The sequence below is a fragment of the Pituophis catenifer genome, unplaced genomic scaffold (genome assembly GCF_029215685.1).
Source record: "Pituophis catenifer annectens isolate HBS135680 unplaced genomic scaffold, rPitCat1.0.hap2 SCAF_2, whole genome shotgun sequence".
Classification (NCBI taxonomy): domain Eukaryota; kingdom Metazoa; phylum Chordata; class Lepidosauria; order Squamata; family Colubridae; genus Pituophis; species Pituophis catenifer.
The window spans coordinates 55,539,865-55,558,282 of record NW_027256882.1 but is presented as its reverse complement, the minus strand read 5'-3'; the positions used below and the strand labels follow the sequence as shown (position 1 = coordinate 55,558,282).

The 18,418-nt window shown below is 38.0% G+C and overlaps 1 protein-coding gene across 1 annotated transcript in view; it reads left to right on the top strand.

Moving 5' to 3' along the window:
- Nucleotides 1–18,418, top strand: part of MDFIC2 (MyoD family inhibitor domain containing 2) — a 59,554-nt gene that overhangs the window by 39,063 nt on the left and 2,073 nt on the right. The window contains 1 exon segment of the mRNA XM_070933555.1: nt 10,931–11,146. Within this exon segment, the coding sequence (XP_070789656.1) occupies nt 10,931–11,146 (216 nt within the window).

The window sequence follows — 18,418 nt, the reverse complement described above, 5'->3', positions numbered from 1 at the left end:
TTTGTGCCTGCTCATCCAACAATCTTCATAGGTGTAAAGTTGAATTTGTGTCCTTGTTCATTGCAGTCTGAGACTACCAATGAGTTCAGATCTCCTCATCTGACTGCTCGCTTGTGTTCTTGCAGTCTGGTGGTTATTGTAGCTTCCTCCCTATCTGACCTACATAGTCATAGTCCATGACTATCCATGCAGGGACAATCCATGCAGGGGATTCGGTAGATTACGTTGGAAGTATGTCACAGCTCCAAGTGATCTTTACAATGTATAATTTGTCCTCTGGGCAGTCTGCAATTCCCACTTGCAGATCTCAGAAGCTGCATTCTACAGCTTCTGAAATGTTTTTGATGTACGGCAGGATGTGGCATGCTGTTTCTTGTTTCTTCCTTTCTCTCCCCACCATGTTGCGCAGACATCTTGTGACAAATGATTGTGGGTATCCATTCTACTTGAACTGTTCACGTAGGAACCTGCTTTCCAGCTGTTTGGCTTGCTGGGTACTACAGTGGGTTCTCATGTTCCATTTTTAACCCTCTGCGCATGCGCGGAGGGCTCTGCACATATGTGGAGGAGTTGCACGGGCTCACATTTGCGAACTGGTAGTGAAGGTAGGTGAATTTCACCCCTGCTTACAACCATTGCAAGCACTGCCATATACTGTTCTGATACAACTCTTTTTGTGTGTCAGTGGGTGGTTGCTATTGAAATTCAGAATGCATGGAGTGTTGGTGGCCTTTCAATAGAATGGCCTTTATAAAGCTTGGAAGTCTAAACCTCTGCTCCTGGTCCCTGAGCCAGATTGGATCCTACAGCATTATCCTGGGACACGTATATCCACCTTCCTTCATTTGGAATTCATGCTCATCAGACAAGATGGCCTTAGGGAGGGAAAGGAGAAGAAAAAAGATACAGGTAGTCCTTAATAATTTATGACCACCATTGAGCCCAAAATTTCTGTTGTAGGACAGTTGTTCAGTGAGTTTTGCCCATGTTATGACCTTTTTTGCCATAGTTGTTAAATGAATGACTGCTGTTGTTAAGTTAGTAACATGGCTATTAAGTGACTTCCCCAATGACTTTGCTCATCAGAAGGTCACAAAAGCCAATCACATGATCCCGGGACACTGCAACCATCATAAATACATGCCAGTTGCCAAATGTCCGATTTTTTGATCACATGACCATGGGAATGCTTGCAATGGTTGTAAGCAGGGGTGAAATTCACCTACCTTCACTACCAGTTCGCAAATGTGAGCCCATGCAACTCTTCCACATATGTGCAGAGCCCTCCGCGCATGCGCAGAGGGTTAAAAATGGAACATGATGATGTCCAGGTGGGTGGGCGGAGCCTCCTGCCATCGGTGCTACCAGTTCGCCCGAGCTGGATAGAAACGGCTGAATTTCACCACTGGTTGTAAGTGTGAAAAAGAGTCATAAATCACTTTTTTCAGTGCCATTATAACTTTGGATGAATACAACAAACAGTTGTAAGTCAAGATTACCTATAAATACCTGTAAAGAAACATGTCTGATCCTGGAGACCTACAAAATGGATATCAGATTTAGAATTGTGCTAAGTATGTTTGGCACACTCTCTAGCTTTCTAGCAAGAAGAAGTCAGCAAAGGCTGCCAGGTTTATCAATCTTGGAATTAGAAATTCCAACTGTTAAAGTAAAAAATGTTTCTAACCTTTGTGGGAGACAGCAAATCCCCTGGTACATGAAACAAGAAAAACCAACCTTTTAAGTTTTGTATTAACAAAGATATTTATAATACGAGCTGTGAGGGTTTCGGGTTTTTTTTTTTAAACCTAGGTGCTGAATTCAATTAAATAGGATTACTCAGTAATAGGAAGGTAATAGTTTATTAATTGGTTCATCTTACAAACATATCAAAATAAACAATCTAATTCCCGGGTAACATAGATTTTTTAAAAAATACAGTAATAAAATATGCAGGTGGTAAATACAAAGAATCAGTATTCAGTGAAATACAACACCTTTACCGGATAGCTGTAAAATAATGGGAAGGAATAGGAGCAGTTTGGTTACTTAGGATAATGGGAATGAGCACCATATCTACCCTCAGCTATAGAAGCAAACTATATAACTTTGGGCCAGTTTCTTTCTTATCCTAATCTACCCCTTAAAATTATTGTATATGGAAATTAGAGAGGGGAATGCTGCTTTGAGCTCCCAGAAATATAGATAATAAATCTGATCCATGGATAACTATACCCAATCTATATCTATCAAATCAATAAATATATATAGGGAAGTAATAATAGGTTGCTATTTCTTCATATAAGGTGTCCCTATAGAATAGTTAAAGATTCAATTTAGGTCTCTGAAAGGTCACAGATTTTCCTATCTTGAATGAGCATAATCAGTGTTATTATTGTTAAAACAATAACAGAGTTGGAAGGGACCTTGGATGTCTTCTAGTCCAACCCTCTGCCCAGGCAGGAAACCCCACATTACCTCAGACAAATGGTTATCCAATCTCTTCTTAAAAACTTCCAGTGTTGGAGCATTCCCAGTGTTGGAGCATTCTGGAGGCAAGTTGTTCCACTGATTAACTGTCAGGAAATGTCTCCTTAGTTCCAAGTTGCTTCTCTCCTTGATTAGTTTCCACCCATTGCTTCTTGTCCTGCCCTCAGGTGCTTTGGAGAATAGCTTGACTCCCTTTTCTTTGTGGCAACCCCTGAGATATTGGAACACTGCTATCATGTCTCCCCTAGTCCTTCTTTTCATTAAACTAGACATACCCAGTTCCTGCAACCATTCTTCTTATGTTTTAGCCTCCAGTCCCCTATTCATCTTTGTTGCTCTTCTCTGTATTCTTTCTAGAGTCTCCACATCTTTTTTACATTGTGGTGACCTAAACTGGATGCAGTATTCCAAGTGTGGCCTTGTATTAGGCCACACTTGGGCATTATAAAGTGGTATTAACACTTCATGTGATCTTGATTCTATCCCTCTGTTTATACAGCCTAGAACTATGTTGGCTTTTTTGGCAGCTGCAGCACACTGCCGGCTCATATTTAAATGGTTGTCCACTAGGACTCCAAGATCCCTCTCACAGTTACTAGTTGATAGTTATTTGTGACTGACATTCTTTTTTTAAAAAAAATGCTTTTTCGATTGTCATTTTTAGAATTTTATGGAAATTTTAACCTCTGTTCGCAGGCCAAGAAAGAAGTATTTTTTAATCAAGGCAACCTGGTCTACTCAAATATGGAACGGAGCATACCGCTTCCACTTTTATCCCGGGTTCGAAACCCAGAAGGGTATGGCTAGTAACGAGAGTTAAAATAGCTTGAAATAGATCTATACTAGTCTCCCTTTATTTCTTTGTCGGTAAATATAAATTTAACACAAAAATACCCAAAGAAGAGTTGCTTATGTGAGATGGGTGGTCATATAAGTTGAATAAAATAGAATAAATATAAAATACAAGTGTGCAATTGCAGCTATCCTTTCCTTTCCTTTTTCAACTACATGCTTTTTAAAAATTCAGATTTTTTCCCCCCTGACTGCTAGGGTTTTTCTTTAATAGCTAAAGGTAATTGTAAAGGAAGAAAAAAGGAATATAAACAATATATCGTGACTCTTGACACTCCATTGCTTTCTTAAATGAGAATAATAAAATTTTGCAGATGAACAAAAGAGTGGGAGGAAGCTATCTGATTTACAATGTTTTTGAGATAAAGAACACCATAAAAAAAGAGATCAATGTGAATAATAAACCATTGTTAACTGAGTCATGACATTTCTATTCTTAGGGAAAATCTGAAGAGTAGAAATCTGCAAATGAGCACCTTATGCCATTTTCAAAGTGGGAGGAAGATGTGTAATTATAATTTCTGAAGTGGTGAAAGTTTTATTTTAAATTGCAGGGGAAAATAATTGAAAAACATATCGACATATCAATATTACATAAATTGCTTTAATTTTATTAAGCTAGATGTGGGAGAAAATCTTTTCTTTTTCTTCTTCTTCTTCTTCCTGCCATTTCTCTCTCTCTCCCCTTTTGCAGTTTCTTGTTTTGTATGATGTTCTGGCTACAGAATATTCTCCCTGAAAGCCATTTTTATTAGAAAAACTGCAGCAGGAGAACTATAGGAGAGATGAAATGCCTCCAAATATCATACATTTATCCTAATTCTTCCAGTAGTTTGAGACCTATTAAAAAGGTTCCTATTTTCAAAATGGATTTCACCACTTGTTTCTCGAGGGTCTACCTTTCAGTGCCTTTTCCTGGCACATTTAATGTATACAAAATTAATGTCAGTTATTTTAATTAAACAGGTGAAAAGAAAAAAAAAGCTTTCTCCCAAAAAGTCAAAGTTAACATGGTATGCAGTGCTTATATTTTTCCTTAATCAAGGGGACAAAGAATTACAGCTGTAATCATTGACAAAATAGGAATAGCAATAGCACTTAGACTTATATACCGCTTCACAGTGCTTTACAGCCCTCTCTAAGCGGTTTACAGAGTCAGCATATTGCCCACAACAATCTGGGTCCTCATTTTACCCACCTGAGAAGGAAGGAAGGCTGAGTCAACCTTGAGCCTGGTGAGATTTGATCTGCCAAATTGCAGACAGTTGGCAGTCAGCAGAAGTAGCCTACAGTACTGCACTCTAATCACTGCATCACCATGGCTCAAATAATTTCATAAAAATTCATAAAAATAATTTCATCCCATTCATACTTAAAATAGCTGTGCAGATTAACAGTCAAGCATAAAAGGAAATGTAATGTCAGGGTTCTGACCAATGCCCTAATAAAATTATGAATCTCAAGCCATTTAGCAAGAAAAATCCAGTTGTTTATTAGAAGCGCCATGTTGGCATGACCTAGGTGAAGCCAGCTCTGACTTCACCCAGTTCGTGCCTTGCCTCTGACCCTGTTTCCCTCTCCCCCCAAAGTGTGTCACCAGTCACATTTCCCAACCAAGCAGTTTTGCGGGTCATAGAAGTCACTCCTTCCAGCCGTTGCGAGTCTCCATGGAGATGGCCTTACTTCAGCCGGCTAGACTGTGTTTTGCTTTGACTAAGGTGTGAATTCCTTGGTACAGCTGCGAGACACGATTTCCTATCCCCCTGCCTATGGCAACTCAGGAGCAGGTCAGGAAAGCTTCATAAGTTGACACATAAACTGACTTGCAAAGAATGCTGGTCCTTGCACTTTGTGGACAGAGTACAGGTAGTCCTTGACTTACAACAGTTTGCTTAGTGACAACATCACTGAAAAAATGTTTTTCACACCTATTCTATTCTATTCTATTCTATTCTATTCTATTCTATTCTATTCTATTCTATTCTATTCTATTCTATTCTAGACTCTACACTCTACACTCTACACTCTATTCTATTATTTAGCCTATGACAATTCATTAATAGATTAGCAATATATATTAACATTTCACTTAGATTAGTAAAACACAATAAAATATAAATGTTAAAAATGATCTATGTTCAAATACCAATGTCTAGGCCATCTACCCATTGAACTGCAGCATCATTTATATTAAAAAAAAATCAGATACTGGTTATATGCCCTCATCTTATAGTCAGTCATAATGTATTTGCTGCAAAGAGTGCTTTAGATAAGGATTCACAGTAGAGCAGACAAATAAAAGTGCCTAAGCACTCAATCCAATGCAAGCTATGAAAAGGATAGCCATACATCAAAGCATCTCAGGAACAATCACAGATTATTACAACCACACAGCGTTATCATGGCACACAAACTAATTAAAGCACCTCAAGACATGGTAAGTAAACCAAAACACCTACTAGCCCACGAAAAAACAACAGGTGTTATCTACAATATACAGTGTAAGGAATGTAACAGCCACTATATAGGACAGACAGGCAGAAGACTAGCAGAAACACATTTATGAACACCAACTAGAAGTCAGAAGGCATGATTGAAACTTCTTAATTTTACAATACATGAGCAGTCAATCATAACTTCAATTTGAAAACTGAGCATCCTGGACCAAACTAAATCCAAAAAAACAACATAGGGAATTTCTGGAAACTTGACTCTCAGCCAAATTAGTCATTAATAGGTGCATAGAGATAAACTATATTTACACACCATTCAAAAATAGACCAAAAAAAAGTTAAAAGGGAAACAAAAAGACACATTCTTTCCAGCAGCCAACATCCAGATAAACAGGGATTAATACCAGGCAAACAACCAAGCAGAAAACAATACCCTAATCTAGGAACTACCAAGGAGAAAACCATACCCCCACCAACTCTGGCACAGCAAGCTTTTGTATTCAAATAGGAAGCAAAACCCTCAGTCACTTGAATTGATGATGTTACCTACTTAGGTAATGAAATGTCTGCAAACAAGCTCAGAGAGCATCAAGGACTCCATCTAAAATTGTATTGTAGATACCCTCTGCAACAGAGGTGGGTTTCAGCAAGTGCTGATCAGTTCTGGAGAACCGGTAGTGGAAATTTTGAGTAGTTCGGAGAACCGGTAGTAAAAAATTCTGACTGGCCCCGCCCCCATCTATTCTCTGCCTCCCAAGTCCCAGCTGATCGGGAGGAAATGGAGATTTTGCAGTATACTTCCCCTGGAGTGGGGAGGGAAGGGAGATTTTACAGTATCCTTCCCCTGCCACACCCACCAAGCCATGCCTACCAAGCCACACCCACAGAACTGGTAGTAAAAATTTTTGAAACCCACCACTGCTCTGCAAGTATTAAATTCATGAAAACTATCATTGTAAGTGGGCCCTGTGGTTAAACAGAGGGCTAATTGCATAAGGAGACCTGTAACTCTGCACTGCTTTCTCTCAGAAATGCTATTTTCTGGAAGAGACAGTATGAATCTGCTTGCTGTAGCAAGTTGCTTATTGTAATCATTGTTCTAGGACTTGTAACAAAACTTGTTTATCATTACTTACTGGAAGCTTTTCAGAACAAAAGCTTGACAGTGAAATGCACTTTATTTGCATTCTTCAACAAACAAAAGAACCCTTGAATGACAGCTCTCTCTCTTTTTTCACCCCTTTTTTTCTTTGAAGGGGTTGCAATGGGGAATTTAGATTAAATGTATGATTTTTATATTACCCTTCCAACAGTGCTTGAAGGATAAAGTTTAGCGTGATATGTTGAGCCTATTATGGATATAGAAAATGCTACTCTTTTATTTATTGGATATTTCCTCCCAGGTTTTCTCATCCTAGACATATTGCATGCTTGTAAACCTTTCACGAGTTGAAATGAGTCTGTTAAATTTTGGGCACATTTTAAACAAAGGAATGTATATCTGGGTTAAATAGGTTGAACTTTATTTTTAAGAGATCCCTTAACACTAGACTGATTACTACTGCAATGCTCTCTACATAGGGCTCCCCCTGGGGTGCACCCGGAGGCTCCAGCTGGTCCAGAATGCGGCCGCGCGGGGGATTTTGGGAGCGACGGGGCGCTCCCATGTGACACCTCTCCTGTGCGAGCTGCACTGGCTCCCGGTGGTCTTCCAGGTGCGCTTCAAGGTGTTGGTTACCACCTTTAAAGCGCTCCATGGCTTAGGGCCGGGGTATTTACGAGACCGCCTTCTGCCACCAATAGCCTCCCACTGGCCAGTACGCTCACACAGAGAGGGCCTCCTCAGGGTGCCGTCCACCAGACAGTGTCGGCTGGCGACCCCCAGGGGGAGACCCTTCTCTGTAGCGGCGCCCGCCCTCTGGAACAACCTCCCCCCAGAGATATGTACAATACCAGACCTCCGGACTTTTCGTCGGGCCCTGAAAATTTATTTATTTCACCTAGCCAGGCTGGCTTGATCCCACAGTTTTGGTTAAATTTAATTGATTTTAATTGGGTTGTTTTAAATTGCGGCCAAAAATATTTAATTATTTTTAAACTGTTTTTAAATTTTGTATGTTCTGTTTTATTCTGGCTGTTCACCGCCCTGAGTCCTGCTGGAGAAGGGCGGTATACAAATTAAAACAAATAAAACAAATAAATAAATTATTGCCAATTCAGGCTGGAACAGAGATGGACCCTCCGGTATCTAAAGAAAGCAATACTAGATATTGATCCTTGAACATAAGTAAAATCCTGACTGAACATGTGTGTAGTGACAATGTGGAAGACCACTGTGATTCAAAGAGTATAGTGACATATTTTGATTTCTCCTTCATATTAAAAAAAAAAAAAGAGAGAGATCTGGAAGTGTAGAGTTCATTCTGGGCAATTTGACCTGCTTGTTTTCACTCTTGCTTGATGAATGAGGGATATGGGGGGATTTTCACACAGCTGTAGATTGTTTAGGTTAGCAATAGCAATAGTATTTAGACTTATATACCACTTCCTAGTGCTTTACAGCCCTCTTTAAGCGGTTTACAGAGTCAACATGATATTGCCCCCAACAATCTGAGTCCTCATTTTACCCACCTCGGAAGGATGGAAGGCTGAGTCAACCTTGAGCCTGGTGGGATTCGAACTGCCAAATTGCAGGCAACCAGCAGGCAGCAGAAGTAGCCTGCAGTACTGCACTCTAACCACTGCGCCACCATGGCTCTTGCCTTGGTTTGTCTTAGTTTATCAGAAAAGTTCTCAGATCTAGTCTTCCTATCCCAGAGTTATGGACTATCCAGGCAAGGTCAGGTCTTGTGGTCTCCATACCACGGAAACAGGACCTTGAAGTCTTGGCCCTAGGCTTTAATAAAAAGCCTCTCTGGAACTGCATATTAAGCTTTGAGCCTCTGTTCACCAAGAGGCTTGGAGGTATCTCTGCTGCTTGAAACAAGACTCCTAACAGCTGGAAGGAGAGCATATTGCTTAGTATCTTATGCTTTCTTGTGGATCTGTTTAATTTGCTTGCTACAGTTAAACAATTAATCCTTATTCAGTGTGTGCTTATTGTCTCTGGATCTAAAAGAATCAATAGCCCGGGCATTGGATCACTGACCTGGCAGTTGGTAAAACAATGTGCAGGAAGAAAGGGATTAAGTTGAGAGACAAGTCATACATGACTCTGCAGGTTGAAAAACCCTTCAGACAGCTGACTCCAAAATCTGGCAATGGAGAGTTCAGACAACAGAAGAATTCAGAATGGGGGCCACCTCCAACCTTGGCAACTTTAAGACTTATGGACTTCACTCCCAGAATTCCTCAGCTAGCCATGCTGGCTGCAGAATTCTGGGAGTTGAAGTCCACAAGTCTTAAAGTTGACAAGTTTGGAGACCCCGTTGTAGAGGACTAGGACAAAGGATAAGCCGAATTGCACAAAAACCAAACTCCAGTCAAATATTAAAATATCATAATACTGCAAAAAGATAGGCAAGCTGAGGATCAGCTTATCTGAATCTTGGTTATTTGGAGTATTGAACTATGGTGCTGGAGAAGACTCCTGCGAGTCCCTTAGACTGCAAGGCAATCAAACCAGTCAGTCCTAGAGGAGATCAACCCTGACTGTTCTTTAGAAGGCCAGATCCTGAAGATGAAATTCAAATACTTTGGTCACTTAATGAGAAGGAAGGACTCACTGGACAAGAGCCTAATGCTGGGGATGATTGAGGGCAAAAGAAGAATGGGACGGCAAAGAATGAGGTGGTTGGATGGAGTCATTGAAGCAGTCGGTGTGAGCTTAAATGGTCTCCAGGCGATGGTAGAGGATTGTTCTGCCCCAGCTATGGACCTCAAAGAATGCAGCACACACAAAGTCCATACAAACCTTAGTTTACTAATTAAGGACTACTAATGAGTTTTCTTAGTAGTTGTTCGAACACAAATATAGTTTAAATCAGTCTTTTCTGAACAAGGGCTGTTAATTTAACTTCATTAACAGCCGACAAGAATCCAAAGAATAATAACTCAATTCTGAAGCACAGTATTTCAAATAACTGTAATCTTACTGTGGTTGGCAGAATGCCCAGAAGCAATTTGCAGGAAAACTGACAAGAAAGAAGCAAGAGCCAATCAGACATTTCTGGAATCAAAACGCAAAGGAATATGAACGAAGTTGTTTCCTGCAAATTGCCTCAGTCATTGTTCTTCCTTAAATATGTGAGGGGAGTGGCCAATTAGCCCCAAGCCTTACTCTTGAGGAGACCTCCTCCTGAGGAGCCACTTCTGTGTTTTGGCAGCTCTGTGCACTCGTGCATCAAGAAGAGGCTCCTCCTCTTCTTCCTCTTCACTTATGGGAACTTCTGGAGGTTCTAAAGGCCCTGGCTGAATCCCCGCCTCTGGCACCACAACTTCTCCAGCCTCCTCATTGTCTGACTCGAGTGCCAGCTGCACAGGCTGCTGGTGCATCACCACACCAGCCTCCTCGCTGTCGGAATTAGCTACTAGCTGCACAGGCCACTGATGGGCCACAACAAGGACAGGAAGGCCTGGAGGAAAGTTGTCCATAGGATTGCGATGGGTCGGACATGACTTTGCAACTAACAACAACAGAATTTGGCTATTTATTTGCAACATAGCAAGTATGTAGCTCAAATCCAAACTTCTATTTATTAATCATATGATGGGTCTAGATAAAGATTTGATCTTGCATGATTCCTCCTGAATGGTCAAAGAAGTGTTTTCTTAGTATTAAACAGTGGCATTTGCTATAACAAGGTAGAGTATGGTTTTGACTATCAGGTGCTCTTTGTTGTTATGTATCAGGTTACCAACAATCTATGTATGCTCCCCAAATGTTACCTATGCTTTTGAATTATTATAGATTATTGTTTCATGGTTGGCCAAAATCTGCTTGGATTTTTTTTTAAATTTACTGGAAGAGCAAAATGCAAATTTTTTCAGTAACATCCCCACTTTATAAGAACCAATGTCATTTTGGCTATGTTACATTATTATAACTTGGGGGATTTACTCTGATATGGGAAGTCTGGGGGAAAGGTTAAAACTATCTGAATCAAGTCATTCTTTATTTTTCCCCACCATTCTAGAACATCAGTTAGCAAATAAAGACGACAAATCTATGAAAAGTATTGTTCTTAGCTCGGTATCAGAATTCAGCATCACAGATGTGCCATCCAAAGACACCAGAAGTGACAGAAAACTCTCGGACTCTACTACATCTTCATTATCATCACTTCAGAAATGTGAAACACAGTTCAGCTACCTCGAAGATGCTGCATCAGGCCACGAAAGAGACAATAATGGTACGTTTTTGCCGATGAAGCAGATTTTCACAAATGTTCTATATAAATCCCCTTTAGTTATCCTTGGTTGTGTACATCAAAAAGGAAATGGGGCTTTGGATATGGGTTTGATATTTCATTTTGTGGAGGTTAGACGCTGTGTGATTCAGTTTATATGAAATGGATTTGTGGGTCTGAAGCTCTGAAGCCTCATTTGAAAATCTGAAAACCCTAAAAAAAAAAAAACTGCTCATATTGGAAACTGTAGGCAAGACAGTTATGAAAATGTTGATATTTTAGTCAAACTTTTGTCTGAATATGTGCCATGACAAAATATTCTCCCAGCAATGACAGAAATTCAGATTTGTGCATTCTTCTTCTTGACATCATGCAGAGCTAAATGAGGGAAAATGTACCCCAGACCATTTTAGACGTTTTCTCATTTGCCTAAAATACGAATCAAACTTTGTATGTTAAATGTTATGCAATCTTAGTTTGGAACCTTATGGAAGCAACCTGTAAGGTTTTTTTTAAAATGAAAATTGGTTATTATAAATATAATTTTTACTATGATTAGATGGACTAAACTGAGAAATTTTCACTTGCAACCTCTCATTGCTTTGCGTAATAAGGCAAGTCTGTGGTAAAATACAAATTCACTTACTTTTTTTGCCCTACAAAATATGTTTTAAATGCAGGCTAACCCTTTGATTCTCAGACAGGAAAGGTAAAAAATATTTTAGTAAAGCATCTGGCATACTTTTAGCTCGGAGATTAAATCTTTCTGATCTTGCTGTTTATAAATCGTAGTAGAAAGGATTGTTATTGAATAGTTATCACATCCATCACTAAACTGTACTAAATTTGGATTGGTGCAATAAATTACAGTGTTCAGAAACAGCCATTGGGGTCAGATCTATTTTATGGTTTGAAAAATTCCTATTTCCTATGCTACAAGTAGTAAAGGGTTTTTATTTATTTGGATTCATTTAAAGAGTTTGTATGGGCACCAACTTGCAAAAGGTGACTCTAAGCAACTAAAAGATTAAAAAGAAAACAAGATAACAATAGGTGTAAAAGAATGATAAGAGCAATATCTATCTATATAAAAAAGGATCTATGTATGTATATCTATCTATATATACGATCCAGCATAACTCTGGAACGGCTCAAGCAATTTCAACCAAACTTGGTACACAGGTGACTTACTCTCTGGAAACAAATTTGAAAAAATTTTGAAAAAAAATTGAGACTTGCCTTCTCAATCATGATCAATAAGTCACAGGGTCAGTCTATTAAGTACTGTGGAGTGGGATTTGAGATCACCATGTTTCTCTCACGGATGACTTAATTTTGCTTGCTCAAGGGTGGGTTCACCACAAAATTTATTTATTCCTGTTCCTGGAGGTGAAACTAAAAATGTTGTTTATAATCAAGTTTTGTCTTAAATTAATATTATACTTAATTTGAATAATATTTTACTTTATAATTTGTATACTGTGCTTATACTTTTAAAACCCTGTAAATAAAATTGCTTTGATTTGACACTAAAGATATAATTCATTCCTTTTCCTGTCTAATACAAGATTGGGATAAATAAATACCCGGGCAACGCCAGGTAATCAGCTCGTAAAATATAAAACAGCACGATCAGGGCCCAAAGGACAACACATTCAAACTTCTAAACAAATTTTCAGATAGGTTCATCCAATGTCTTAATCCAGTGGAGGGTGCAGTTAACCCACAGCAATAGCCAGTAGTCAGGAAAGGTGTGTGCCACAATAAAGCATTGTGTACAGATCTGCAATGCTATGGTATGTACAATCCTCACAATCTCCATGCCAATGACCTCACTCAACAAATCCATTTAGATGGAGATAAAGTAAAGCCCCAAGGAATTCTATACTGTAGGAGTCTAAGCAGTGGTGGGATTCAAGTAATTTAACAACCGGTTCTCTGCCCTAATGATTTCTTCCAACAACCAGTTTGCCAAACTGCTCAGAAAGTTAACAACTGGTTCTCCCGAAGTGGTGCGAACTGGCTGAATCCCACCACTGGGTCTAAGGCTGATATGAATTGTCTTTGAAGGAAGAAGGTGAGCCACCACAAGATCAAGATCCCCATTTCCAGGCCCAAAGATAATCCAGAAGGATACCATGATAGATAGCATGAAAAGCGGCTATGGATGCACTACCCCCAACTTCACCCTGCCAAAGATAATCTAAAACTGCAATCAATGTGCTATATCAGTTCTTTATCATGGTCTGAGACCAGGGAAGTTAGAGACAGATGACAATTTAACAGAAATGTTAAATCCAGAATTGTTTTTTTTTTTTTATAACGGGATAGAAAGCACATACTATATTTACAAGCTGATAGAATCATTTTTCTATCATTGATCAATACCTCTTCCTGAATCCATCCACAAATTATCTCCTGAGAAGAAGTATCATTCAACAGAGGCATGGAACTAATACTTAGGTCACTGCATTCACAGCCCTAAGGTCCAATAGAATCAAAGTCTTCCCAGATAATCATGCTAGATCATGCCTCAGTTCCGCAGGACCCATGCAGCTGGAGTCCAACTAATATTTCAGGTAGTTTTAACTGACAAATGCCTGAAATAGTCTTCATAGGAATGTGAATATGTTCCTCAGGAGGGACCGGGTCACCTTGCAGGCCCCTGACTGGCTATAAGTGGAAATGATAAGATTTGTCCTGCTGTCACTGGTGCCTTAATTAGTATTATGGTGGGTAATTTTGCTGAATAATGACTTAAAAAGCTCCCCAGATGTTATGAAAGAAGCAGTCATGTATTCCAATACCTGAGCATGGGTCATTATAAGGGTTATTCTATTGAAGAGATTCACCAATAGAAATAATCTCAGAAATATTAGAATGTTAGAAGAAATCACAGAACAAAAAATTGAGATGAAGCCAGAGTTGTTCTTATTGGGTATTATAAAAGTAAATGTAAGCAAAAGGGCTCAATATATTATACTTCATATTACAACAGCAGCAAGAATCTTATTTGCCCAGAATTGGAAACAAGAAAGCATGCCAACAAACGCAATGATAATAATAATAAAAAAAGCCTTGATTGTGCAGAAATGGATAAATTAACAATGGAGCTTAAAGACAGAGGGAAATCAGAGTATTACAAGAGTTGGAATATGTGGTATCAATGGCTTGAAACAAGATGTAAAATTGATGCATAAAGATGATGTAGAAAATACATTAAATTGAAAATTATATATATTTATAAATATGATAAAACTTGTTAAAGGATAAAAGGAATATGTAAATACATATAGATATACTACATATTTGAAGAATAGATTAAATCGATGTTAATGAAGAACAAAAATAGAATATAGTAAAAGATATTATATATTTAAACATACATAATGTATAAAATAATAGGCCATAGATTGGAATTATAAAATTTGAATTGTTACCAATAGTAAATGGAAATGTGCTTTTAAAACTAAAAAAGGTTGAATAAAGACTATTAAAAAAAAAAAGAAAAAGAAATAATCTCTCAAATATTCAATCCCAGTTTCTGGGATTATTTAATTTAAACATCAGCCAGAGCTAATCAGAACTTTTAATTAAAAAACCCTGTAAACTTTATAAACAAATAAACAAACAACATGCTTGATTTATTAAACTATGACTCTAGCTAAAGTAGTCCCTTGAAATTACTTCACACATAATATAAGGAAGGGACATGGTTCTTTGCAGTTCCATTAGTAGCCTTAAAAAGAAGAAACAAAGGCATCCAGTTTAAATTCAGGATTTGCCTATGTGTTGAAGGATTCATTGAATCCACCGATATGTTTTACTATACTATTCATTTTATGATGACGCTCGCTGTGAGCTGTTAATCCCACATTTAATTAAATACTCTGGACACTCTGACTAGTTTTACATAAAACATTTAATTCCAGATTCAGATGATTCCATTTCCTTAAGTGTGGCCAAATTTTGTCATGTTACATGTAAGACGTACAGCGGTTTGCTTGATTGGTTTACCTAATTGGGTAATCAATATCAGTTTTTATGTATATAAGGTGTTTTATGGACTGGTCATTGACCACTATAAACATTCACTCTCTTTCTTATGATATACATATGTATTGATTTACAGACAAAGCTGAATCTTCTAGAAATGCCTTAAGTTTTCAACAAATGTCCTAAACCTTTTTTTTTTGCCCATGCCCCACCTAAGCATCTCTAAAATTTTGATGCCCCTCCCCCATGACATATAATTCTTACTATTCAAAAAGTGAGCTCCTACTCACGCGGAGGAAGCCTAAAACTTGGTTTAAACCAAACCTCCCCCATGACATATAATTCTTACTATTCAAAAAGTGAGCTCCTACTCACGCGGAGGAAGCCGTTAACTTGGTTTAAACAAGGTTCCAATTGCCCCTATTAAAAAATCAAATTGCCCCCCTGTGGGGTGTGGGCCCCACTTTGGGAACCACTGCCCTAAACCTATGATTCTTCAAAAAGGATTTTTATAAGAATTTTGTTTACTTCTTCAATAATTATTCAATAACGTTCACTTTCAATTAAATTAAATTGAAGGTAAAGCTCCATGCAAGCTCATGGAATTGCATTCTTTATTCTACTGAAACACCAAGAAAGATGCTTACAGATTGCATTTACAGAAAGGCTAGTTGATATTGAATTTCAAATTATTCCTTGTCCACCTACCACCAGGATGAGTAGAAAGAAAAAAGTGATGATAAACACAGGACAAAATCCTATGCAAATCCCAACTTCTTCACTTTGTCAGCCTAAGGGTTGGAACTTTGGATAAAATAAATATTAGAAATACCATACTCCCAGGAAATAACTACTTGTGATATTTTTCTCCCAAATCAAATCACCTGTAAAATAAGATATCTCAGTGGTCTCCATCTATTTACATGTGGCAGCAATTATTTCACCATTTGTGTGTACCTGTGTGCACAGGTACACACAAAAACACATTCCACTTCCTCCATTTAGCAGAAACATTGAAGAAGAGGAAATGGAAACTGGATAAAGATGGGGGAAGTAAAGGCATAGATGCACTAGATGAAGAAGTTGAAGACAAAAGAAGGAGAGTATTGAGGGTGCAAAATTGGGTAGAGATGAATAACGGGAAGAGGTAACTGGACAGGGGGAAAAAAAGAAAGAAGATTAAGTTGCAAAAAAGGTTCAATTCACCAGGCAAACTGGAAAGGTAGCTAATTTTCAAAGGTATTGATGCATTGAGACTGTCATTTGCAGGTTTCATTCTTTTGGTTTCAGTAGTTTCTTCTATTGTTATCAGCAAATGTAAGAGTAAGTTTGGAAGCAATTATTTGTGGGTGAAATAAATATACTGTAAATATGGAAGAAGTGTCAAGCCTGCATTACAGCAACAACGCACAACTTGAAGTCCAGGGCTACATATAGTTCTCAGATGATGAGGCTTCCCCCCCCCCACGCACACAATTATCCCAATTTTTAATACAAAATTGAAGTTTTTAATGCAAAAGAATGAAAAAACAAAAGCCATGAACCATAGTTGCATTTCCTAAATTAAATATATTTAATTTAGTTAAACTTAAGCTTTAAGTCACTTTCAGTCAAACATTCTGGTCTGTGTAGAAATTCAAATTAAAGTATTCCTGTCAGATGGCTATTCAGCCTCTACTTGAATGCACAATATGATTGGGGAATTTCCTGTCTTTCTGGGTAACTTATTTTAATTTTGAGTGTTAGAAATCTATTTGTTGTCCTAGATCTTCTTTGTTCTGGACTATTTTAAAGTGTGTTCTGGCCAATTTTTGAAAATGGCATGGGCACCCTCCCCCATAAGATGTGCATTCTCACATTTAACTATATCTGTAACGATGAGAAAACTTATATTGGCTTCTATGAACTAAAAACCAACTTATTCCAACTTTAGGTAGTCACAGGGTTCATGGAAGTAACTTTCCAGAACTAAATGAAATATGTGTTAATAGGAAACATGGGAGCAAATAAGATTTATTTGGAAGAATAATGGTTTGAATGAATAATAATGGTCACACTTTACGACCTTAATTCTTATAGAAAACTTGATAAAAGAAAGCAAAATCTTGGTTTAAGAAATAATCTAAAATGAATCAATCAAATACACTGGCCAAATAGAAAACAAATGTTTGGTGCAACTTAATGATCCAGTCGGAAGAAAGAATTTAATTCACTTTGCAGAAATGATTCAGGTCACGTCATGAAGAACTATTGATAGAAATCCCTTCAAAAATTGGACTATTTGAATCAGCAATTGGGCAGGAGGAACTATGGCATAAAGCAAGAATGGACCGATGGTCAAAAGCAACTGAGGTCAAGAAAATGTAGAGTGAAGTCAATCTGACAACAGTCTGTAGAGATTCTCAGTCATTCATGTCCTCTCAGTCATCCAGGTCTGCAAGGAATATAAATCCCTCCATTCCCCACTATCCTTTCAGAGATGAAGAAGCTTCTTGGATGAGAAGTGAAATGTCTTCAAAAGAAAAAAACAAGAAAGTCCAGTTGCCTCCTGAAAAAGCACCTTTTGGTCCATCTGGGTCCATCTGACAACATTATTAAATATAGTTCTTGTTGTTATCGTTTGTCTACTGATGGAGAAGGGAGATCATTGTTCTTATTGAGATAAATGCGCTAATAACTTTTTTTATAAGCAGCCAGACAGGCAGAAGACAAAAAAGGAAGTTTGGATTTGAATTTGTGGCTAATTTATTTCACATATAAATGCATAGAAATGAGTACTCAGTTGCTAATATTTATTGTTTATTAAATATTTAAGTAGTGGGAGGAGGGAGGAAGACGTGATACCTTCAAATCTTGCAAGAAAGAATTATATCCATTACCATAGTTTCATGACATGTGGTCTGATAGGGATTTAAAAGCATCTTTAATGTAAGGCACAGTGTATCCACCAGAACATCACTTTCTTATTAAAATGTTGTCTTTTTGTGTGGTCCTTCCTGAAAATAATGGGAAGACCTTAAGAGCAATATCCATTCTCTGATTAAAATTATGCAGATGCCAACAAGGTTAATAAACTGAGAAGCGTGCATATTATTAAGAAAACAGATCTTACATTTCAAGTCAGAATTGAAAAGATGCTTAACTTCAGATTTGATATTCTTCTATCTGAGTGCCAAGGCAGGCGGGAGGCAGAGAGGGAAAAACTTAATAAATATATGTTACCTAAAAGAGGAGAACTTTAATTACACCATGGACTACTGGATAAAATGATTACGTTTT